This window comes from Dendrobates tinctorius, unplaced genomic scaffold (genome assembly GCF_039654945.1).
Source record: "Dendrobates tinctorius isolate UK_male_01 unplaced genomic scaffold, ASM3965494v1 ptg000241l, whole genome shotgun sequence".
Classification (NCBI taxonomy): Eukaryota; Metazoa; Chordata; class Amphibia; order Anura; family Dendrobatidae; genus Dendrobates; species Dendrobates tinctorius.
The window spans coordinates 14,491,054-14,516,980 of NW_027361908.1; the positions used below are offsets into that span (position 1 = coordinate 14,491,054).

Below are 25,927 nucleotides of genomic sequence, written 5' to 3' on the forward strand. Positions count from 1 at the left end.
TCTCTGACAGTGGAGATTAAATGGAACGCGGGCCAGTGTCCTCATATACAGGCTCCATTGGTGTCCTGTGGCAGAATTATGTGGGCACAAATGAGTCAGTATGACAGCCTGGTCGTGATTAAGGTCCTATTGGCTGTCATCGATGTCCTGCTATGAAACTCAGCTATATGCTGGGCTTCAGAGAAACTGAGATTTTCATATACAGTATATTGCAATACATGATATTGCAGCATATAGTATAAGCGATCTTTTGATCGCAGGTTGAAGTCTCCCAAGGGGACATAAAAATAAAGATCAGATCAAAACATCATATGTACGCTGGATTAGTATCAGTAAAACCATTGGATCATTATTTAAAAAACAAGCCTTTACTCAGCTTAATTGACAGAAAAATAATAATCTTACGAGTCCAAAAATGGTGATACAACAAAATTATAATTTTTTAAATTTCTCACTTTTTTCTTTACTTAAATGAAAAAAAAAAATGACACTAGTTTGGTATCATCGTAATTGTGCTGACTCGAGGGATCACGATTTAGAGTCATTTTTACCACATAATGTACAATGTAAAAAATCTAACCTCAAAAAACATGATAGAATTGTATTGTTTTCTCAATTTCCCGTGCATTGACTGTTAAAACAAATTGTGTCATTCAAAACAAAAACTTGTTTGCTATGTAATATGAGAACACGATGAGGTACGGACTGACACCCTGATTTCAGTGATGTGTCAGTTATAATAATAATAATTTTATTTCTATAGCGCCAACATATTCTGCAGCACTTTACATTTATAGAGGGGACTTGTACAGACAATAGACATTACAGCATACCAATAAACACATAGATCAAAACAGATAACAAGAGTAATGAGGACCCTGCTCACAAGCTTACAATCTATAAGGAAAAAGGGGAGACATATTGTTTGGACCAGCCATAGTGTAAGAATTGGGTGTTCCTGTGATGCTGCATGAGCCGGTTAACAGTCTAAATATGTAACAGTACAGACACAGAGGGCTATTAAATGCATAAAGCATGTGAGAACATGATGCGACGAACCTGGTTATGGTAAAAATTTTGAATGGGCCACACAGGGATAGTTAGGTTAATGCATTGAGGCGATAGGCCAGTCTGAACAAATGCGTTTTTAGGGCACGCTTAACTGTAGGGATTGGCGATTAATCGTATTAACCTGGATAGTACATTCCAAAGAATTGGCACAGCACATGAAAAGTCTTGGAGACAGGAGTGGGAGGTTCTGATTATTGTGGATGTTAACCTCAGGTCATTAGCAGAACGGAGGGCATAGGTAGGGTGGTAGGCTGAGAAGAGGGAGGAGATGTAGAGTGGTGCTGAGCCATGGAGTGCTTTGTGGGTGAGGGTGATAGGTTTGTACTGAATTCTGGAGTGGATGGGTAACCAGTGTAAGGACTGGTACAAGGTAGAGGCATTGGTATAACAATTGGAAGGAACATGATCCTGACTGCAGCATTCCGGACAGAATGGAGAGCGGAGAGTTTGGTAAGAGGGAGACCGATTAGTAGAGAGTTACAATAGTCCAGACGAGAATGAATAAGAGAATCAGTAAGAGTTTTTGCAGAGTCGAAAGTAAGAAAGGGTCGAATTCTAGAAATGCTTTTGAGGTACAGATAACAAGAGCGAGCCAGTGATCGGATATGGGGGGTGAATGAAAGCTCAGAATCAAGTATAACCCCAAGACAGCGGGCCTGTTGCTGGGGAGTAATGGTGGAACCACACACGGAAATGGCAATGTCGGGCAAATGTAGGTTAGTGTAGAGGGAGGAAACACGAGGAGTTCAATTTTTGACAGGTTCATTTTCAGATAGAGGGAGGACATGATGTTAGAGACAGCGGTAAGACAATCACTGGTGTTTTCCAGAAAGGCAGGCGTGATATCACTTATTAGGTTGTGTGCTGTAGTTTCAATACTATTAGTGTTTTATCAGCTGTAGATTATCACTACAGGACAACTGACCTCATGCCTCCTGGTCCAATCACTCCCCAGCACTGATTAGTGGCAATCTAGCTAGCTTTCTGAGCTCTGCTACTTCTACAGCAGAGAAAACTCTGATTGTATCGCAACTACTGTTCCCAGTAAACTAAGTGATATATTGCTGGAATCAGGGTCTCTTTCCCTACATTAGGCTGCTCTCAGATGAGGTAGCAAAAACCTGGTGTCAGATTCCTTTTAATGGGCAGGTAATCTTTAGAATTGCTTTTTTTTCTTTGCACAAGAGACATTTATGTCCCACTGCTGGTAAAAAGGGACAAACTGACCAAAAATGAATGGAAATCAGTAGCACATTAAAATAATCCATTTTCTATCAAAAGCACATAAAAAACAGAAATCTAAATGAGACCTAAGGCAATGATCTCCAGCTTGGGGCTTAGTAGCTATGCTAATCAAAATGGGCCTCGCTAGACCTAGCACAAGAGCTAAAGGTCGGAGGCCAGTGGGGCAAGGATTTCCTAATAAATAATAGGGAATCGGATCTCACTCTCTGGTTAGAAGCTACATTCAGTAGGATTTTGATCCATCTTGTAATCTTGTTCTGCTTTGTTCAGCTCCGATAGTATGCATACTATATTATCTCTCTTCAGCCAGCAGATGTCAGGATCGCTATAGCATGTCACCTAACGTTTCTCTGTAAATCTAGAACTTGGAAAAACTTGCACACTCAAACACTGCTCACCCTTTTATGCTCCTGTTACATACTGTATATGAGTATCAAATATTACACTGGATTGCCTCCGAAGCCCTAAAATCTGCTGTGCACCAGAATGGACGGCTATTATTAAGTAGTGTGGAAATCTGAGGTCTCATTTATTATTGCAACGGATCGGATCGCTGCCAGGGTTGGATTAACCTTTTGGGTGTCAGAATTATTTCTGCAAATCTGAAATGTGTTTATTTCTACAGTGGGGAAAAAAAGTATTTAGTCAGTCAGCAATAGTGCAAGTTCCACCACTTAAAAAGATGAGAAGCGTCTGTAATTTACATCATAGGTAGACCTCAACTATGGGAGACAAACTGAGAAAAAAAAATCCAGAAAATCACATTGTCTGTTTTTTTTTCATTTTATTTGCATATTATGGTGGAAAATAAGTATTTGGTCAGAAACAAGCAATCAAGGTTTCTGGCTCTCACAGACCTGTAACTTCTTCTTTAAGAGTCTCCTCTTTCCTCCACTCATTACCTGTAGTAATGGCACCTGTTTAACCTTGTTATCAGTATAAAAAGACACCTGTGCACACCCTCAAACAGTCTGACTCCAAACTCCACTATGGTGAAGACCAAAGAGCTGTCAAAGGACACCAGAAACAAAATTGTAGCCCTGCACCAGGCTGGGAAGACTGAATCTGCAATAGCCAACCAGCTTGGAGTGAAGAAATCAACTGTGGGAGCAATAATTAGAAAATGGAAGACATACAAGACCACTGATAATCTCCCTCGATCTGGTGCTCCACGCAAAATCCCACCCCGTGGGGTCAGAATGATCACAAGAACGGTGAGCAAAAATCCCAGAACCACGCGGGGGGACCTAGTGAATGAACTGCAGAGAGCTGGGACCAATGTAACAAGGCCTACCATAAGTAACACACTACGCCACCATGGACTCAGATCCTGCAGTGCCAGACGTGTCCCACTGCTTAAGCCTGTACATGTCCGGGCCCGTCTGAAGTTTGCTAGAGAGCATTTGGATGATCCAGAGGAGTTTTGGGAGAATGTCCTATAGTCTGATGAAACCAAACTGGAACTGTTTGGTAGAAACACAACTTGTCGTGTTTGGAGGAAAAAGAATACTGAGTTGCATCCATCAAACACCATACCTACTGTAAAGCATGGTGGTGGAAACATCATGCTTTGGGGCTGTTTCTCTGCAAAGGGGCCAGGACGACTGATCCGGGTACATGAAAGAATGAATGGGGCCATGTATCGTGAGATTTTGAGTGCAAACCTCCTTCCATCAGCAAGGGCATTGAAGATGAAACGTGGCTGGGTCTTTCAACATGACAATGAATCAAAGCACACCGCAAGGGCAACGAAGGAGTGGCTTCATAAGAAGCATTTCAAGGTCCTGGAGTGGCCTAGCCAGTCTCCAGATCTCAACCCTATAGAAAACCTTTGGAGGGAGTTGAAAGTCCGTGTTGCCAAGCGAAAAGCCAAAAACATCACTGCTCTAGAGGAGATCTGCATGGAGGAATGGGCCAACATACCAACAACAGTGTGTGGCAACCTTGTGAAGACTTACAGAAAACGTTTGACCTCTGTCATTGCCAACAAAGGATATATCACAAAGTATTGAGATGAAATTTTGTTTCTGACCAAATACTTATTTTCCACCATAATATGCAAATAAAATGAAAAAAAAACAGACAATGTGATTTTCTGGATTTTTTTTTCTCAGTTTGTCTCCCATAGTTGAGGTCTACCTATGATGTAAATTACAGACGCCTCTCATCTTTTTAAGTGGTGGAACTTGCACTATTGCTGACTGACTAAATACTTTTTTTCCCCACTGTATATCACGCGCATAGATTTCTACCGAGAGGTCAAATTTCCATTAATAGATTACTATGTTGACAAATTGATAACGCCTTGTAAAAGACCGAGTTCCTAAATTTTGGCACTACGAAACTAAAGTTAAACAATTGTTTATCATTCAGTATAAGCCACAGTCATAAAGATGATTTATCCAGTCTAATTCTGAGCTGTGTAGAACATTATAAGGATAGATGCCCCATTTTCTACAGTACCAGTCAGAAGTTTGAACACATCTTTACATGCAATGGTTTTCCTTGTTCTTATTGGAATGTGATTTGGACTGAAGGTAGGTAGACCTCGAAGGAACACATATCCAATCAAGGAGAAAAGAAACATGCGTGAAACAAATCAGAATATGTGTTAAACAGTATCCACCTTTTACTCGGAAGACCACCATACACATCCTCAAGCAGCTTCACCAGGTAGTCACCGAGAATAGCTTTTGAATAGTGATGAAGGAGTTCCTAGAAGTGCTGCTAAACACTTTTTGGCTACTTTGTCTTCTCTCTGGGGTCCAACTTATCTCAATTATAAAGGCCATAGTGGGAACTTATGCAACACAACTCATTCCTCTCCTCCTTGACATAACCCTTGCATAACCGGGGTCTGTGTTTTGGGTCATTATCCTGTTGTAACACAAGTGATGATCTCATGAAGTACAAACCAGAACCAGATGGGATGGCATGTCATTGCACAATGTGGTGATGGTCATGCTGGGTAAGAGTACCTTAAATTTGAAATAAATCTCCATCAGTTTCATCAGTAAAGCACCCCTACACCATTACACCACCCGTTCTATGCTTCATGGCAAGCACCACACATACAGAAACCATCTGCTCACTTTTTCTGCGACTTGCAAAGCCATGGCAGTTGGTACCAAAAATCTCAAATTTTGAATCATCAGACCACAGTACAGCAAGTAAGGACACTAGAGCCCAATGGGATAGGTACTATTGAAAGCTGCCGACAGAAGAACAGGTCCTGTGTGGCAAACCCACACAGAAAGGTGATCAAATACAAACTAGATAATGTTGCACTACACAGCTAGAGGACGGACATTGGGGAAAAAGTCGTGCAATGATAATATATCAATAAGAATTGCATGTATAAAATAATGCTTAGATAATCTTTTAAAAAATCATGGTAATTGAAATTTATACCCAGGTATTTATGATCAATACCTCTCTATAAATAGAAGAAACAACATCACAAATCTAGCATTTGGGCTATAGATCTTACATATAAATAACTCACTATTTTCTTTCTATTAAAAAAGTGTAAGGTTATAATTCTACAAATAGTTACCACCACAGACCTAGCATTCCGACTAACAATCATGCATGTGAAATATAAAAGGAGTAACAAAAAGACCTGCAGTTTCCTGATATAACCTCCTTCGAGTAGTTCATTGGAAGATGGGGGTTATGCTTGTACCTTTTCCTGCTCCTGTGTGTACTAGTGTCCGCTGTAGGGATCGTGTGTCCAGAAGCAATTAGAAATTGCTTGTCACCACAGTACAGATTTACGTGGATCTAATGTCCAGTCCTGATGTTGCATGGCTCAAACAAGTCCCTTCTTGTTTGTTGTCCTCAGTAATGGATTTTTTGCAGCAGTTCTTCCATAAAGGCCTGTTTCTCGCAGTCTTCACCTGAAAATTGATGTTGAGATGCGTTTAATTCTTGATGTCTGTACATCATTTATAAGAATTGTTATTTGAGGTGCTACCAATCTGAGTTTTTTGAGACTGGTAACTATGATGAACTTATCCTCTGCAGCAGAGGTACAGCTTGAAAGTTTGTGAAACCTCTAGAATTTTCCATATTTCTATACAAATTTGACCTAAAACTGCATTAGATTTTAACACAAATTCTTTAAAGTAGATAAAGAAACACAAATAAAAAAATAGTCAAAAATATTAGACTTTGTATTTTTGTAAACTAGAAAAATGGTCTAATATCACATCTGTAAGGGCAATAGCATGTGAACCATTACCCTCAGAACCTAGTGTGATGCTTTTGTGCAGCAATAACTGCCTCTAAATGTTTCCAGTAATTGTTCATCTACTTTGAGGAAATTTAGCCCATTCCTTCCTACAAAACAGCTTCAATTCTGTTATGTTGGTGGGTTTTCTCCTATGAACTGATCGCTTAATTTTCTTATACAACAATTCTCTTGGTCAAGATTTTGACTTAGCCAGTTCAAAACTCTAACATTATTCTTCTTTAAGCTTTCTTTTGCAGAATAACTTGTATGCTTTGGGTTGCTGTCTTGCTGCATGACCTACAGTATGTTCTACTGAGAGTCAGCTCATGAACAAATGTCCTGACATTCTCCTTTATAATTTGCTGGTATAATTCAGAATTCATTGTTCCATCATTGATGCCAAGCCATCCCGGCCCAGATGCAGGAAAATAGTCCCCAGCCATGCCATCACCTTTTTTCACACGAGATATAGGGTTTTTATGCTGTAATGCAGGGTTTTCTTTGTTCACACACAACGCTTCTTTTTCAAACCAAAAAGCTCAATTTTAGTCTCATTCATCGCAAAATATTGTCATCTTTTTGCTTGAGTAGATGATCTTTAGAAAACTACAGATGGCGTTAATATTATTTTCTGAGAACAGTAGCTTTCTCCTTGCAATGGTGCCATTCACACCATTGTTGTTCAGTGTCCTCTTGATTGTTGTTGCATGAACATTAATATTAGCTAATGTGAGAGAGTCCCTTAGTTGCTGAAAGGTTATCTTGGGTACCTCTGTCACTTTGCAAACTATTATTACGTGCATTGCTTTTGGGGTGATATTTGTTAGTGGATCACTGCTGGGGAGAATAATAAAGGTCTTGAATTTCCTTCATTTGTACAAAATCTGTCTGACTGTGGCTAGGTGGATTCCAACCTCTTTAGAGATGATTTTGTAACCCTTTCCAGCCTGATGGTCATTAACAACTCGTCTTCTGAGGTCCTCAAAATTCTCTTTTGTTCATGCCATGACACATTTCCACAGTCATTTGTTGGGAAGATCTGATTTTGATAGATCCCTTTAATTGAATAAAACAAGTAAACCTACCTGGTAATCCTAAATGTTTACATACTTTGACCACTCACAGACATGTGACATTGAGTCATTCAACCCCTTCATGACCAAGCCTATTTTGACCTTAATGACCAGGCCATTTTTTGCAATGCTGGCCAGTGTCCCTTTATGAGGTAATCACTCTGGAATGCTTCAACGCATCCTAGCGATTCTGAGAATGTTTTTTCATGACATATTTGGTTTCATGTTAGTGGTAAATTTAGATCGATAATTTTTGCGTTTATTTGTGAAAAAATCAGAAACTTGGCGAAAATTTTAGAAAATGTTGCAATTTTCAAATTTTGAATTTTATTCTGTTAAACCAAGGAATTATGTGACACAAAATAGTTACTAAATAACATTTCCCACATGTCTACTTTACATCAGCACAATTTTGGAAACAAAATTTCTTTTTATTAGGAAGTTATAAGGGTTAAAAGTTGACCATTGATTTCTCATTTTTACAACAAAATTTACAAAACCATTTTTTTAGGGACCACATCACATTTGAAGTCACTTTGAGGGGTCTATATGGCAGAAAATACCCAAAAGTGACAACATTCTAAAAACTGCACCCCTCAAGCTACTCAAAATACATTCAAGAAGATTATTAACCCTTCAGGTGCTTCACAGGAACTAAAGCAATGTGGAAGGAAAAAATGGACATTTTAATTTTTCCAACAAAAATTTTCTTTCGTCATCATTTTTTTCATTTTCACATGAGCAACAGGTTAAAATGGATCCTAAAATTTGTTGGGCAATTTCTCCTGAGTACACCGATACCTCATATGTGGTCATAAACCACTGTTTGGGTGCATGGCAGGGCTCAGAAGGGAAGGAGCGCCATTTGACTTTTTGAATGGAAAATATGCTGGAATATTTAGCGGTTGCCATGTCGCGTTTGGAGAGTCGCTGTGTGCCTAAACATTGGAGCTCCCCCACAAGTGACCCCATTTTGGAAACCAGACCCCCCAAGGAACTTATCTAGATGTATAGTGATAACTTTGAACCCCCAGGTGCTTCACAAATTGATCCGTAAAAAAAAAAGTACTTTTTTTTCACAAAAACAACAGGATAAAATGGATCGTAATTTTGTGGGGCAATTTCTCCTGAGTATACCAATACCTCATATGTGGTCATAAACCAGTGTTTGGGTGCACGGCAGGGTCTGGACGGGAAGGAGCGCCATTTGACATTTTGAATGGAAAATTAGCTCCAATCGTTGTTGGACACCGTGTCGTGTTTGGAGAGCCCCTGTGTGCCTAAACAGTGAAAACCCCCCACAAGTGACACCACTTTGGAAACTAGACGCCTTAAGGAACTTATCTAGATGTGTAGTGAGCACTTTGAACCTCCAAGTGCTTCACAAAAGTTTATAATGCAGAGCAGTGTTAATAAAACAATCATTTTTTTACTCAAAAATGATTTTTTAGCACGCTATTTTTTATTTTTACATGGCTATCATGAGAAATTGGACCACGATAGTTGTTGTCCAGTTTGTCCTGAGTACGCTGGTACCTCATATGTGGGGAGGAACCACTGTTTGGGTGCACGGCAGGGCTCAGAAGGGAAGGAGCGCCATTTGACTTTTTGAAAGGAAAATTAGCTCCAATCGTTAGCTGACACCATGTCGTGTTTGGAGAGCCCCTGTGTGCCTAAACTTTGGATCTCCCCCACAAGTGACCCCATTTTGGAAAATAGACCCCCTAAGGAACTTAACTAGATGCATAGTGAGCACTGTGAACCCCCCAGGTGCTTCACAGAAGTTTATAAAGCAGAGCCGTGAAAATAAAAATATTTTTTTCCCCAAAAAAAGATTTTTAGCCTGCAATTTTTTTCCATAAGGGTAACGGGATAAATTGGACCCCAAAAGTTGTTGTCAAGTTTTTCCTGAGTATGCTGGTACCCCATATGGGGGGGGGACCACTTTTTGTGCACACGTCGGGGCTTGGAAGGGAAGTAGTGAGGGTTTGAAATGCCGACTTGATGGAATGGTCTGCGGGTGTCATGCTGCCTTTGCAGAGCCCCTGCTGTGACTAAACTGTGGAAACCCCCCACAAATGACCCCATTTTGGAATCTAGACCCCCCAAGGAACTTATCTAGATGTGTGGTGAGCACCTTGAACCCCCAAGAGCTTCACAGAAGTTTATAACTCAGAGCCGTGAAAATAAAAAATATTTTTTTCCTCCAAAAAATGATTTTTAGCCCGCAATTTTTTTCCCATAAGGGTAACAGGATAAATTGGACCCAAAAGTTGTTGTCAAGTTTGTCCTGAGTGCGCTGGTACCCCATATGTGGGGGGGAACCATTGTTTGGGCACACGTCAGGTCTCGGAATGGAAGTAGTGACATTTTGAAATGCAGACTTTGATGGAAAGGTCTGCGGTCGTTGTTACGTTTGCAGAGCCCCTGATGTGCCTAAACAGAAGAAAACCCCCACAAGTGACCCCATTTTGGAAGCTAGACCTTCCAAGGAACTTATCTAGATGTCTGGTGAGCACTTTGAACCCCCAAGTGCTTCACAGAAGTTTATAACGCAGAGACGTGAAAATAAGAAAATCATTTTTTTTACGCAAAAATAATTTTTTAGCCCCCAATTTTTTATTTTCCCAAGGGTAACAGGAGAAATTAGACTCCCAAAGTTGTTGTGCAATTTATCCTGAGTACGCTGATACCCGATATGTTGGGGGAAACCACTGTTTGGGCATACTTCGGGGCTTGGAAGGGAGGGAGCACAATTTGACATTTTGAACGCAAAATTGGCTGGAATCAATGGTGGCACCATGTCGCATTTGGAGACCCCCTGATGTGCCTAAACAGTGGAAACCCCTCAATTCTAACCCCAACACACCCTTAACCACAACCCTAACTCCAACACACCCCTAACCCTAATCCCAACCCTAACTATAACCCTAACCACAAGCCTAACCCTAATCTTAACCCTAATTCCAACCCTAACCCTAATTCTAACCCTAACCCTAATTCCACCCTAACCCTAATTCTAACCCTAACCATAGCCCTAACCCTAGCCCTAATGGAAAAATAAAAATAAAAATATTTTCTTTATTTTATTATATGTGCCTACCTATGGGGGTGATAGAGGGGGGTTTATTTACTTTTATTTCATTTTGATCACTGTGAGAGTTTATCACAGTGATCAAAATGAATGAATCGAATCTGCAGCCGGCAGGTTCGGGCGGGCGCACTGCGCATGCGCCCGCCATTTTCCAAGATGGCGGCGCCCATGATCCGGGACCACAAGACACACCGGGAGAGATAGCAGCACTCGGTAAGCTACTGCAGCATCGGCCATGGCTGGATTGTAACATTTCATCAATTTTCATTGGTGAAATATTACTATCGCTCTGATTAGCTGTTTCACTTTTAACAGCCAATCAGAGCAATCGTAGCCACGTGGGGGCGAAGAAACGCACCCTGTAGTGAAGTACAAAGCCCCCCCTGTACCTGCAGGTCGGGTGACCTTTTAGTGACCCCAGTCACCCGACCCACAGGGGGGCTTTAAACTCTTGACACGGCATATTATGCGTCATTGGTCGGATCGGCACCGACTTTCATGAAACCTACGTTGTGTCACTGGTCAGGAAGGGGTTAAAAATTGACAAAGTCTAATATTTTTGGCTCATTTTTTTATGAAGTTCTTTTTACCTACTTTTGGATCTTGTGTGAAAAAGTGATGCAGTTTTAGGTCAAATGTTTTTAGAAATATGGAAAACTAGATGGTGGCCCGATTCTAACGCATCGGGTATTCTAGAATATGTGTGTAGTTTATTTATGAAGTTTTAATAATATAATGCAATAATGCACCCCCAATCCTGATATGCATGGTCCTCTCACCCCCCAATCCTAATATGCATGGTACCCCTCCCCCCTATTCTGGTATGCATGGTCCCCTCACCCCCCTATCCTGGTATGCATGGTCCCTTCACCCCCCAATCCTGATATGCATGGTCCCCTCACCCCCAATCCTGGTAAGCATGGTCCCCCCACCCTCCAATCCTGGAATGCATGGTCCTCTCACCCTCCAATCCTGGTATGCATGGTCCTCTCACCCCTCTTTCCTGGTAACCATGGACCCCTCACCCCCCTTTCCTGGTATGCATGGTCCCCCTCATCCCCCTTTCCTGGTATGCATGGTCCCATCACCCCCCTTTCCTGGTTTGCATGGTCCCCTCACACCCCAATCCTGATATGCATGGTCCCCTCACCCCCCAATCCTGATATGCATGGTCCCCTCACCCCTCAATCTTGGTAAGCATGGTCCCCTCACCCTCCAATCCTGGAATGCATGGTCCTCTCACCCCCCAATCCTGGTATGCATGGTCCTCTCACTCCCCAATTCTGGTATGCATTGTCCTCTCACCCCCAATCCTCATATGCATGGTACCCCTCACCCCCAATCCTGGTATGCATGTTCCTCTGTTATGATGAGTCACCGAAGGAGGAAAAAACAAAATACCAGCTAAGTCCAGAAAAACCAGAGAGGTTGGCAGCTATAGGATTGCAGACCCCTGAACCTAGCCACAACAACTAGCAGTAGCCGTGGGGGGTTCCTACGGTGCCCTAGACCCCTCGATCACAGCCGGAGAACTATATAGCCTAAAGACAGAAAGGGGAAAAACTAAACTGCCCCAGAGCAGACCCCAAAGCAATAGGCAGCCCCCAACATATAATGACGGTGAAGCATGATGAAAACACTAACACAGATAGAAAGATAGGTTGAGCAAATGATGGGGCCCAAGCTAACTACATAGGACAGGATAGGAAAGCTGCTGTCCGCCATCCGCAAAAACCCTATCAAAATGAGCCAACCGACTGATAGGAAAAACAGGCCCTGAAGTCGCTAGGCTTCAAAAGACTATATCAGCACTTAGGTATATTCTGAAGACAGAGCAAAATATCAACAGATCAGAGACAAAAATGGAATTCAGCTCACCCCCGGCCGGGGATGGCAGAACTCCCAAAAAACAAGGCAAAACAAAACTGAAGAGTACAAAGCAGAGCAGAAAAACTTAGCTTTTAGATGCAGGAATCAGACTGGTCTCCAAGAATCCAGCAGGAAAATCACCAGCCAGGAAGAAGGGCGTCGGCAGCCTTATATCCAGTCCTCAATTCCAGCCACCCAGTCATCATCTAGCTGCCCAGGTGTTTGGTAATCAGTCTCACTACCTTCCTTCACTAGAGGAGGAAGTTCATCAGACCTCAATGGTGAAGGGAAAAATGAACTCACAACAGTACCTCCCCCTTGAGGAGGGGTCACCGAACCCTCATCCATGCCACCAGGGCGATCCAGGTGAGCCCGATGAAAGGCACGCACCAATCTTTCGGCATGAATATCAGAGGCAGAGACCCAGGAATTATCCTCCTGACCATAACCCTTCCACTTAACCAAATACTGGAGTCTCCGTCTAGCCAGACGGGAATCCAGTATCTTCTCTACCTCATATTCCATGTTACCTTCAACCAATATAGGGTCAGGAGGTGCCACCACAGGAACTACTGGTTCAACAAACCTCTTCAACAAGGACTTATGAAACACATTATGAATTTTAAATATGACAGGAAGAGCCAACCGAAAAGAGACCGGATTAATAATCTCCAAAATCTTGTAAGGTCCAATAAATCTAGGCTTAAACTTAGGAGAAGCCACCTTCATAGCGATATTTTTTGATGACAACCAAACCATATCACCCACCTTAAACTGGGGACCAACGGTCCTACGCCGGTTGGAAAACCGCTGGGCCTTTTCCTGGGAGAGAGACAACTTATCCACTACTTGGTCCCAGATCTGGTGCATTCTCTCCACCACAGTGTCAACACCTGGGCACGCAGAAGGCTCCACCTGCCCTGAAGAAAATCGAGGGTGAAAACCAAAGTTACAAAAAAAAGGTGACATCAAAGTGGCAGAACTAGCTCTATTATTTAAAGCAAATTCGGCCAAGGGCAAAAATGAAACCCAATCATCCTGATCGGCAGAAATAAAACATCTCAAATACAACTCCAAAGTCTGGTTTGTTCTCTCCGTCTGCCCATTGGTCTGAGGGTGAAACGCAGAGGAGAAGGACAACTGAATTCCCAGCTTGGAACAGAAAGTCCTCCAAAATCTAGACACAAACTGAACTCCTCTGTCAGATACAATGTTCTCAGGAATCCCGTGCAAGCGAACCACCTGTTGCAAAAACAAGGGCACCAACTCAGAGGAAGATGGCAACTTAGGGAGTGGTACAAGATGGACAATCTTAGAGAATCTATCACAAATCACCCAAATAACAGTCATTCTGAGAGACAGGCATATCAGAGATAAAATCCATTGAAATATGGGTCCATGGCCTCCTGGGCACCGGCAAAGGCATCAACAAGCCACTAGAGCGAGAACAAGGTTTAGACCGGGAGCAAGTCCCACAGGACTGCACAAAATTCCTGACATCACGAGACAAGGCGGGCCACCAAAAAGATCGACTCACCAGATCTCTAGTACCAAAAATACCTGGATGACCAGCCAATGCAGAGCAATGAACTTCAGACATCACTCTCTTCCTCCACTGGTCAGGAACATACAACTTTCCACTGGGACAACGCTCAGGTTTGTCCTCCTGAAACTCTTCCAGAGCACGTCTCAAATCGGGCGAGATGGCAGAAAGAACTACCCCCTCGCCTAAGATGGTAGCAGGCTTAGTCACAACAGGAGAATCAGCAAGGAAACTCCTAGAGAGGGCGTCTGCCTTGACATTCTTAGTGCCCGGAAGAAAAGAGACCACAAAATCAAAACGTGTGAAAAACAAGGCCCACCTAGCCTGTCTAGGATTCAAGCGCTTGGCCGACTCCAGGTAAATCAAATTCTTGTGGTCAGTAAGGACCACGACTTGGTGTTTGGCTCCCTCCAACCAATGTCTCCACTCCTCAAATGCCCATTTCATGGCCAACAGTTCCCGATTCCCCACATCATAGTTACGTTCGGATGGGGAGAACTTTCGGGAAAAGAAAGCACAAGGATTCATTTTAGATGTCACAGGATCTTTTTGGGACAACACCGCTCCTGCCCCAATCTCAGAAGCGTCCACCTCCACCAGAAACGGGAGTGAGACATCAGGTTGCCGCAAAACCGGAGCAGAAGTGAATCTTCGCTTCAGCTCCTGAAAGGAAGAAACATCCTCCGGACACCAATTCAGCACATAAGCACCCTTCCTAGTCAAATCTGTCAATGGCTTGGCAATACCAGAAAAATTAGCTATAAATTTCCGATAAAAATTAGCAAAACCCAAAAACTTCTGGAGGGCCTTCAAAGAAGTGGGCTGAACCCAATCATAAATGGCCTGTACCTTGGCCGGGTCCATTTCAATAGTTGACGGAGACAAAATAAATCCCAAAAATGAAATCCTCTGTACCCCAAAAAGGCATTTCGATCCCTTGACATACAGGGAATTCTCCCTCAAAATCCGGAACACAGTCCGAACATGTTCCACATGAGAGTCCCAATTCTTGGAGAAGATCAAAATATCATCCAGATAGATAATCAAAAATTTATCCACAAAGTCTCGGAATATATCGTTCATGAAGCACTGGAAGACAGAAGGGGCATTAGTGAGCCCAAAAGGCATCACCAGGTACTCAAAATGTAAATCCGGAGTATTAAACGCCGTCTTCCATTCATCCCCATGCTTAATGCGAATAAGATTATACGCCCCCCTGAGGTCAAGCTTGGTAAACCAGCAAGCACCTTTAACTCTGGAGAATAGATCAGAAATCAGGGGTAACGGATACTGATATTTAACAGTAATTTTGTTGAGGGCACGATAGTCAATACAAGGCCTTAATGAACCATCCTTTTTAGCCACGAAAAAAAAAAACAGCACCTAAGGGTGAAGAGGATGGTCTAATATGACCCTTCTCTAATGCCTCCTTAATATAGGATCGCATAGCCTTGTGCTCGGGTACAGATAAATTGAAAAGCCGACCCTTGGGGAATTTACACCCCGGGTTCAGCTCAATAGCACAGTCATAACTCCTACGGTATGAGGAGGCAAAGACGCAGACTCATTCTCACTAAATACATCATAAAAGTCAGCCAAATAGTCAGGAACATCATGTGACTGGGGAGAGGTGGCGAAAACAGGAGCATCACTAAGGGCACACCGACAACCCCAACTCACCACAGACAAAGATTTCCAATCCAGAACTGGATTATGGATTTGCAACCAGGGAAACCCCAGAACAATGGTATCATGCAAATTATGCAACACCAAAAATCTGCAATTTTCTTGATTGTCTGGGGCGACCCGCATTACCACCTGGCTCCAAAACTGAGGTTTATTCTTCGCCAAAGGAGTATCATCAATACCGCTCAAAGGGATAGGCGTCCGCAGAGGTGTCATAGGAAATCCACAACGTTTAGCAAAATCCAAGTCCATCAGGTTCAGAGCTGCTCCTGAATCCACAAAAGCCTTGGCGGAAAATGTGGACAAGGAGCAGATCAGAGTAATTGCCAGAAGAAACTTAGGTTGAACACCACCCACAGAAAACGTGTGTGCACAACGTTTCTCTCGTTTAGGGCAGACAGAAATAATATGCAAGGCATCTCCGCAAAAAAAAACACAGCTTATTACGCTTTCTGAACTCCTGACGTTGCGCCGTAGACAAAACTCTATCACATTGCATAGGTTCAGACATTTGTTCAACAGGTGGTAACATCTCTCGTGTAGTTTTGCGTTCACGTAAACGCCGATCCACCTGAATGGCTAATGACATAGAATCGTCAAGACCAGAGGGAACAGGAAATCCCACCATAGTATCTTTTACAGTTTCTGACAAACCCTTCCGAAAGAGGGCTGCCAAGGCACCATCATTCCAGGTAGTAAGGACCGCCTACTTTCGGAATTTTTGACAGTACAACTCTGCCAAATCCCGACCCTGGCTTAATGCCAACAGGGTCTTTTCAGCCTGATCAATAGCATTAGGTTCATCATACAACAACCCCAAGGCTTGAAAAAATGCGTTCACATTAATCAGAATAGGATCATCAGGTTTCAAAGAAAATGCCCAATCCTGGGAATCGCTGCGCAGCAAAGAGATGACAATTTTTACCTGCTGCGTGGAGTTCCCCGACGAGTTAGGCTTCAAGGCAAAAAATAATTTACAATTATTCTTGAAATTCAAGAATTTAGACCGATCCCCCAAAAATACATCAGGAGAAGGAATCTTTGGTTCAGCAGCATGTGAATGAGCAAGATAGGCAGAAATTCCCCGCACTTCAGCAGTGAGCTGCTCCACACGATCAGACAATTGCTTCATCTCCATTGAGAGAAAAATTCCCCCTACGGCCTCAGAGATAAAGAGGAAAAAATATGCACACAAAAAAAAAAATTCTGACACTTTTTTTTTTACAATTCTCTCCTGCTATTGAGTACCCTAGGATCTGCGGTATGGCTGGTGATTCTGTTATGATGAGTCACCGAAGGAGGAAGAAACAAAATACCAGCTAAGTCCAGAAAAACCAGAGAGGTTGGCAGCTATCGGATTGCAGACCCCTGAACCTATCCACAACAACTAGCAGTAGCCGTGGGGGGTTCCTACGGTGCCCTAGACCCCTCGATCACAGCCGGAGAACTATATAGCCTAAAGACAGAAAGGGGAAAAACTAAACTGCCCCAGAGCAGACCCCAAAGCAATAGGCAGCCCCCAACATATAATGACGGTGAAGCAAGATGAAAACACTAACACAGATAGAAAGATAGGTTGAGCAAATGATGGGGCCCAAGCTGACTACATAGGACAGGATAGGAAAGCTGCTGTCTGCCATCCGCAAAAACCCTATCAAAATGAGCCAACCGACTGATAGGAAAAACAGGCCCTGAAGTCGCTAGGCTTCAAAAGACTATATCAGCACTCAGGTATATTCTGAAGACAGAGCAAAATATCAACAGATCAGAGACAAAAATGGAATTCAGCTCACCCCTGGCCGGGGATGGCAGAACTCCCAAAAAACAAGGCAAAACAAAACTGAAGAGTACAAAGCAGAGCAGAAAAACTTAGCTTTGAGGAATCAGACTGGTCTCCAAGAATCCAGCAGGAAAATCACCAGCCAGGAAGAAGGGCGTCGGCAGCCTTATATCCAGTCCTCAATTCTAGCCACCCAGTCATCATCTAGCTGCCCAGGTGTTTGGTAATCAGTCTCACTACCTTCCTTCACTAGAGGAGGAAGTTCATCAGACCTCAATGGTGAAGGGAAAAATGAACTCACAACATTCCTCCCACCCCCCAATCCTGGTATGCATGGTCCTCTCATCCCGCTTTCCTGGTAAGCATGATCCCCTCACCCCCCCTTTCCTGGTATGCATGGTCACCTCACCCCCCCTTTCTTGGTATGCATGGTCCCCCTCACCCCCCTTTCCTTGTATGCATGGTCCCCTCACCTCCCTTTCCTGGTGTACATGGTCCTCTCCCCCCCAATCCTGGTATTCATGGTCCCGTTACCCCCCTATCCTGGTATGCATGGTCACCCTCACCCCCCTTTCCTGGTATGCATGGTCCTCTCACCCCCAATCCTGGTATGCATGGTCCCGTCACCCCCCTAGCCTGGTATGCATGGTCACCCTCACCCCCCCTTTCCTGGTATGCATGGTCACCTCACCCCCCCTTTCTTGGTATGCATGGTCCCCCTCACCCCCCTTTCCTGGTATGCATGGTCCCCTCACCTCCCTTTCCTGGTGTACATGGTCCTCTCCCCCCCAATCCTGGTATGCATGGTCCCGTCACCCCCCTATCCTGGTATGCATGGTCACCCTCACCCCCCTTTCCTGGTATGCATGGTCCTCTCACCCCCCAATCCTGGTATGCATGGTCCCGTCACCCCCCTATCCTGGTATGCATGGTCACCCTCACCCCCCTTTCCTGGTATGCATGGTCCGCTCACCCCCCAATCCTGGTATGCATGGTCCCCTCATCCCCCATATCCTGATATGCATGGTCACCCTCACCCCCCTTTCCTGATATGGCCCGTGATCTCCTTTCCACGTGCCCGGGCTCGTGCGTGGTCCCAATAATGCTTTGCGCAAAACACCGCTGATGATGTCGCGCTCTCACGAGAGTGACGTCATCTCCGGTCTAAGGCACAAGGCATTACTGGGACCGCGAGGCCGGGCGTGTGGAAAGGAGATCACGGGCCGTCGGAAGGTGAGTATAACATTTTTTTATTTTAATTCTATTTTTTACAGATGCACTGCGCCCGATTGAGCGCTGCGCCCAACTGCGCCTGCCGCTGATTGGTCACAGCCTGGCTGCGACCAATCAGCGGCAGGCGCAGCTTACTGTTACAAACAGCTGCACCTGTCGCTGATTGGTTGTGGCCAATCAGCGCAACGGGATTTCGGTTACAGACAGACAGACACCATAAGACGATTATATATATAGATTCTGAAGGGTTCAAAACTTTCAAGCACCCCTATAATTCTTGCTATTTCCTTTATGGAGTGGTACTAACAATAGTAATCTTAGTGATTAATGATTTTTATGACTGCATTTGAGGATACCATCAAGGTTCTAGCAATTATCCAGACTGACTTTACTTTGATTTCTTAAAGTAATGATGGACTGTCATTTCTCTTTACTTAGTTGAGTGATTTTGCCGTACTCTGGCTTAGATCAGTTGTGGAATAGGGCTCAGCACTGTATGGTACTGTTTAACAACACTGCCTCTGAAAAACATTCCTGATGGTTGCAAACTCCTTCTGAAGGACAATTATTCCACAATTGAGCAAGGCATACCTGTTCTTTGGAAGCCATTCCAAGTGAATTCCTGATGAAGCTGCTTGATAGAATGCCAAGGGGGTGTAAACTTGTAATCAGAGTACAGGAGAGGTACTTTGAGGAATCAAAAGGTTTAACATACAATACATTATATTCTGGTTTGTTTCATACGTGTCTCTTAACTCAGTTTTTTTCCATATGTGTTCCTTTGTGGTTTTCCAGCTTTCAGTTTGAGTCCATAATATCCACATTCCAATAAAAACAAGAAAAAAGATTCCTTGAACAGGAGTGTGCAGACTTTTGTCTGGTACTATAATTTGAACAGAAATGCTTCATAACTAGAGGTTTCTGAACAAATCTGTCACATGTGAATATACCTTAATATTCCAGTTGGCTCACTAAATGGTCATTTGCTATTTATGCAACTGCAGGCTGTCATGATCCAGGTCGGGGTTTGTTCTCTATTATCCTCTCCCCGGTCTGGTCATGCGGGGGATTAACTGCCTTGCTTTGGGACCTGTTTGGCTATTTCAGTCCGCTGCTGTTGGCAGGCAGCGTCAGTTATAGTTCCTGCCCCGGCTTGAGCGGCTGACCAAGTTACACCCTGATTCGCCCTCTGCCCGTTTACTGAGTTCCTGTGTCTACCCTCTCCAGTTACACTACTCGTCTTTTGTCTGCTTCCCGTACCGTTACCCGTTGATATTTGACCTGGCTCGCCCTCTGACCTGTGTTACTAATCTCTGCTCCCAACTGGCTCTGACTTCTCTGGCTTGTATGCGACCACGTGTTTTGCTGTTTCCTCTGGTACTGCGTTCCCTCTCCGTTGCTGACTCGGCTTGTCTGACTGCTCTCCCACCACCTAGCACTCTCCCAGCAGGCATTACACAGGCATGTGTGCTCTCTTTTCCAGTTAAAGGGGTTTCCCACATTAAGTAAAAGAGACCCAAACACTTTTAAATAAGTAATATAATATCAGCCTCACTTGGTCCAGTGCCACCTCTCCACCTTGGCTCTCGTCTCAATGTTTTGGCTGCAGAGGTGACGTCTTGACCCCTGCAGTCAATCACTGAGCGCAGTTGCTCTGCCGATGTAGATGACATGAGCTGGCAAGCTCAGTGTTTGACTGCAGTAGTGATGTGAGCTGTTCATGTGACTCCAGTCCTGCAATCAAAAAACACTGAGACTGGAGCAGCGTCAGAGGGCCAGGCTGGACCCCGGGATAGTGAGTACGCGCCCTATTTATACTTTCATGTTTTTTAAAAGCATTTGATGTCAATTTTACTCAAAGTTCAAAACTGGTTTAAGAAGTTATTTCTAATTTCTTATACTTACTATACGTGAATCCGCTTTGAGACTTTTGATCAGATGAGGTAAATAAAATGGGCTTTTAGAGATGTATTAACGATAAAATTGTTATTCTGAAGATCAAATATTTGGTGCTGATACAAAGTGTTGATGTATGTAATTTATGTACATAATTTATCTAAAACATTTGCATTGCCTATACACAGCAGAAGAAATTACAGAAGACATAGCTTTGTTTGCGAACAGCTGGTATATCCAAATACCAGATGAACCAGTTTGCCTACCCACCGTCTCTGAATACCCAAATCCTTGTTCTCAGGAGTCCGTCCATGAGGTATGTTCATACTGTTACATAATAGATCCATATATTAAAATGATCTTACTAGTGAGCATCCAGTCTGTTCAGCTTCTGTTCTGCTCCCTGTGCTAAAGAAAAGAATGTTGCTCTGATTTGTTGGTGTAGGTGGGTAACATTCAGAATATACCTGACAGATCATTTCTAACCTCGATGTGTTGTAGATTTTTCTGCAGGTTTCACCCTGTACAATGTGAAGGGTGGTATTTGAAAAAAAATTCTGCTACATTTTTAGTACGACAAGAGATTTCCATCCCGGATATACTAATGTCCTATCCCAAATATCAGTTTGGTGGGAGTCTGACACCTGACACTCCACCAATTTGCTGTTTCACTCCAATGGGAGCTGAGCTGCAGTTCCTGGGAATAGCCACTGCACAGTTTCTGGCTCTGTTCCTTGTTTACATTCATGCTGTCGCTGAAAACCGCTGATCGGTGGAGGTGCCAACCTGATATTGATCACCTGGGAGTTTGCATTGTGTGGCTTAAGCCCCCGTTACACACTGCGATATCGCTAGCAATATCGCTGTAAAGTCACCGATTTTGTGACGTTGCAGCGATATTGCTAGCGATATCGCTGCATGTGATACTTACCTCCGACCGGTTCCCCCGCTGGTTATCGCTGATCGCGCGAGAACGTCCTGGACCGTTCCTCGTCGGTCACTTCCTGCGGCGCTTCCTGTGGCGCCGACGAGCGACGAGCGTGGAGCCGGGCGGGAGGACACAGGATCGCCTCGTCTGACAGGTAAGTAGCGATCCCCGTCCCCAGCGATGTCGCTGGTGAGATCTGCCTGTGTGGCAGCTCACTAGCGACCACCTAGCGATGCACCAGCGATCCTGACCGCGTCATATCGCTGGTCGGGATCGCTGGTGCATCGCTAGGTGTAACGGTACCCTTAGAAGTTTGAAACTTAATTTTAAAGTGTACTTCACATTATGCAGAAAAATAAAACAGGATATTACAGGCAATGGTCGGTGATGTCTCCTAGTTTTCCATTTAGGGTATGTTTCCATGGTCAGTAAACGCTGCGGGTTGGATGCTGCGTACAGCCGCAGTGTCCATTCCGCAGTGGCCAGATGTTACAGCGTAGTGGAGGGGATTTCATGAAATCCCATCTTCACTATGCGTGCAGGGACTCTTCTGGCTTCCCAGCGTAACCGGACATGCGGCGCATCTTTCCAGACCGCAGCATGTCTATTTATCTTGCGGAGACGCTCCTTCTCCGTAAGATAAGGTCACCCATACAATGTGATTCCACACGGTTCAATGAACACATGCGGAATCACCGGCGTTCAAAAGCCAGCAGCGCTTTGGACGGAGCGGACATGTGCTGTGTCCAAGGCGCTGCTGGATATTGACCATGGAAACTTACCCTTACAGCACAGGAACCAGTGCTAAGAAATCACATTATATTCTGCAGCACAGGAGAAAAACATCCTGGACACAGCCATTACACAGTACACAGCAGTGGCACATTCATAAGATTATCTCAGCACAGGAACATTTTTTTTTAAACATCCAACCGTGAAACTTATTTTTATTCCAAGATTTATTAATTAAATTGTACTTTCATGGGAAAGTGTAATGTCCACCTTTGAACTGCATATTGCATACTATATACCGATATAAAACTTACCTTGACAGGCACATTAAGCACTGGGAGATGTACATGAGCCGCATTCAGTACCTCCCCTCCCTTGTATTATCGGAATACAACCAAAAGCTTTCCAAAGGAAGGCACATCAATACCATACTGGATATACAGTGGCATGTAAACGTTTGGGCACCCCTGGTCCAAATGACTGTTATTGTGAGCAGTTAAGCAAGTTGAAGATGAAATGATCTCTAAAAGGCCTAAAGTTAAAGATAACACATTTCCTTTGTATTCTAGGCCAAAAACATATATATTGTCAATTTGTACATTTTACAAGTTACAAAAAGGAAAATGGGCCAATGCAAAAGCTTGGGCACCCTGCATGGTTAGTACCTAGTGGTACCCTCTTTTGAAAGTATCACAGCTTGTAAACACTTTTTGTAGCCAGCCAAGAATCTTTCAATTCTTGTTTGATGGATTTTCCTTCATTCTTCCATGGAAAATTCTTCCAGTTCTGTTATTTTCCAAAGTCATCTTGCATGCACTGCTCTTTTGAGATCTAGCCACAGATTTTCAATGATGTTCAGATCAAGAGACTGTGTAAAATCTTCAGCTTGCGCCTATTGAGGTAGTCTATTATGGATTTTGCATTTGTAGAAGCCATCCTTTTTTCAACTTCACCTTTTTTACAGATGGTGTTGTGTTTGCATCAAGAATTTGTTGAAATTTCATTGAATCCATTCTTTCCTTTACCTGTGGAATGTTCCCCATGCCATTTGGCTGTAAGGCCTGTTTCACACTTCCGTTTTTTCAAATCCGTCAAAATCCGTTGGTTTCCGTAAAAAAACGGATCCGCCATTTTTTTGCAGGATCCGTTTTTTTGTCCCATAGACTTCCATTAGTGGTTACCGCGGATCCGTAAAAAAAACGGATCCGGTTTTTTAAAAACGGATCCGTTTGCATCAGTTTCCGTCAAAAAAACGGAAACGGATCCGTTTGGCGGACACAAAAACAGAAGTGTGAAACAGGCCTAACACAACCCCAAAAGCATGATTGATGCACCCCCATGCTTAAAGGGTACCTGTCAGTAGGATTGTGAACAGTAACCTACACACAGTGTCAGGTCGGCACTGTTTTACTGATTAAAATGATACCTTGGTTGATGAAATCCATCTTGTGGTTGTTGATTAATCTTTATTTTATTTTTGCTTAATGATTGGCGAGTGTCACAGTCACGTGTGTGTCTGGACGCAGCGACTACCGCAAGGTGAACCCATGTGACGCACGTGACCCTGGATACATCGCCTCCAGTGGGGCGAATTTAAATAATAAACACGTGCAGCTGGATACACCGCCTCCAACTGGCGAATTTAGACATTACACGTATATACAAGTCTGGAAACCCCGCCTCCAGTAAGGCGAATTTAAACAATAAGGGAAACCTGGGAAACATTAACAATGGTGGGCCCTGCGATAGGGAATAGGGACGTTGAGACCTCCTGAGCTCCCCTGAGCCAGTGTCCCTGCACTCCTAATGTTCCCTATGCCGGCTCCGCATCGGGCGCGCAACAGGAATCTAAAAACCCTAGCTCGCCCTGACGTAAACCCTCACTAGGGAATGGGTCGCTGCGGAAGCTAATCCCACCACTGCACTAAAACACACATGAGGAAAATGACAAAACAGGGAAAACACCACTTAGCTTTGCTCTGTTGCGTACGCTCCTAGCAACAGAGCCCACCACCTGCGTGCATCTTCTCCTCCACCTGGATCCATCACCATAATCGGATCCATCACCATAGTGCAGCCTTGGAGCAGAGTCCACCACCAATTGCAGCAGTCCAGTAACAGAGTCCCAAAGATGAGTTCAGCTCCTGCCCAAAAAGTCAAGCATGCTTGAGTCCAGCTCTCAGCAACCCATTCCTGCTGAGTGCAACTCTCGCCATAGTCGTCACTCCACCAAGCCATGCAAGCACTTCCTGCCAACACCATAAACAGTGACTCCACCACGCCATGCCAGCCCTTCTTGCAGACCACCTAGCTGCCACTCGTCCCCTCTGGCTGGGCTGCGCAGGACTCATGTTCAGCTCCTTCTTTCACCCAGGCTTCCTTGTGAATGACTAACACACAGTATCACCAACAGTGATTGACTCCTCCTGGCTCCCTTTTATAGAGCCTAACACCTGATTTGTAATTGCGTGCACATTAACCCTAAAACTAAGGTGCGATACCACTCTCCACCACCGGGCAATTTAGAATAAAACACCACGTGTAATAATTCTAATGGCCACCGGGGGCAATCACATCACTTTGACACCTAGCCAAAGGAAAAAAAGTTCACTTTGTGCATTTAAACTGTCAGATCCACCTTGGATCATGACAGCGAGATGTTCTTTTCCTGAAATTCTGTGGCCTTTTACGCATACCTGTGATCATTGTGGCCAAAGATTCCTATTTTAACCTCATCGGTCCACAGGGCTTGTTTCCAAAATGCATCAGGCTTATTTAGATGTTCTTTTGCATATTTCTGAATTTTATGGTGAGGACACAGAAGAAGTTTTCTTCTGATGACTCTTGCATGAAAGCAAGGCTAGTTTTAGACAAAGTGGGTCCCTGGACAAAAGTTTAAAGTGGGGCCCCAAATGCTCACATATACTGCACCATCACACAGAAACATTTCTGTTGTATTTACAAGCACTAAGTTTAGGCCGGTAAACGAGAGTGATTGGCAATATTGAAGTCGTTTGACACTTGTACGTGCACACGTTCAGTAATTTGCATCGCTTTGGCCACTGCACATGTCTGCTGCATCTAAAGCGCTGCCAGCTATTGAACATAGGTGAATCCGCATGTGTTCACTGAACCGTGCGGATTCACCGAGTCCAATACGTTGTATGGGTGAAATTTATCTTGCGGAGACTCTGCGGTCTGGAGACACGTGCTGCAGGTACTTCTCCGCAAGTGAGCCACAGGTGTCTGTGCACGCAGAGTGGGCTTGGGATTTCTTGAAATCCTATCCACTTTGTTGTAACATCTGGATGCTGCACAAGTACGCAGCGACCAACCTGCAGCGTTTACTGATCGTGTCCACCTTCCCTTACTCCGGTTGAGGAAGAATGATTGGTGTAGGTAGTCCTTGATACAGTATAATGCAGGTCTCATACAGTACATGTGGTAAAATGCACTTCCTTTGGTCCTTGATAGACCCAGCCCCCCTCAGAGTATAATGCAGCCCCCCCTCAGAGTATATGGCAGCCTACCTCATGGAGCATA

General features: G+C 43.9%; 1 protein-coding gene across 1 annotated transcript in view; it reads left to right on the forward strand.

Moving 5' to 3' along the window:
• OTOGL (otogelin like) overlaps window positions 1-25,927 on the forward strand; it is a 356,745-nt gene that overhangs the window by 19,674 nt on the left and 311,144 nt on the right. The window contains exon 9 of the mRNA XM_073556969.1: window positions 20,913-21,040. Coding sequence (XP_073413070.1) covers window positions 20,913-21,040 — 128 coding nt within the window. The remainder of the gene's footprint in view (window positions 1-20,912; window positions 21,041-25,927) is intronic.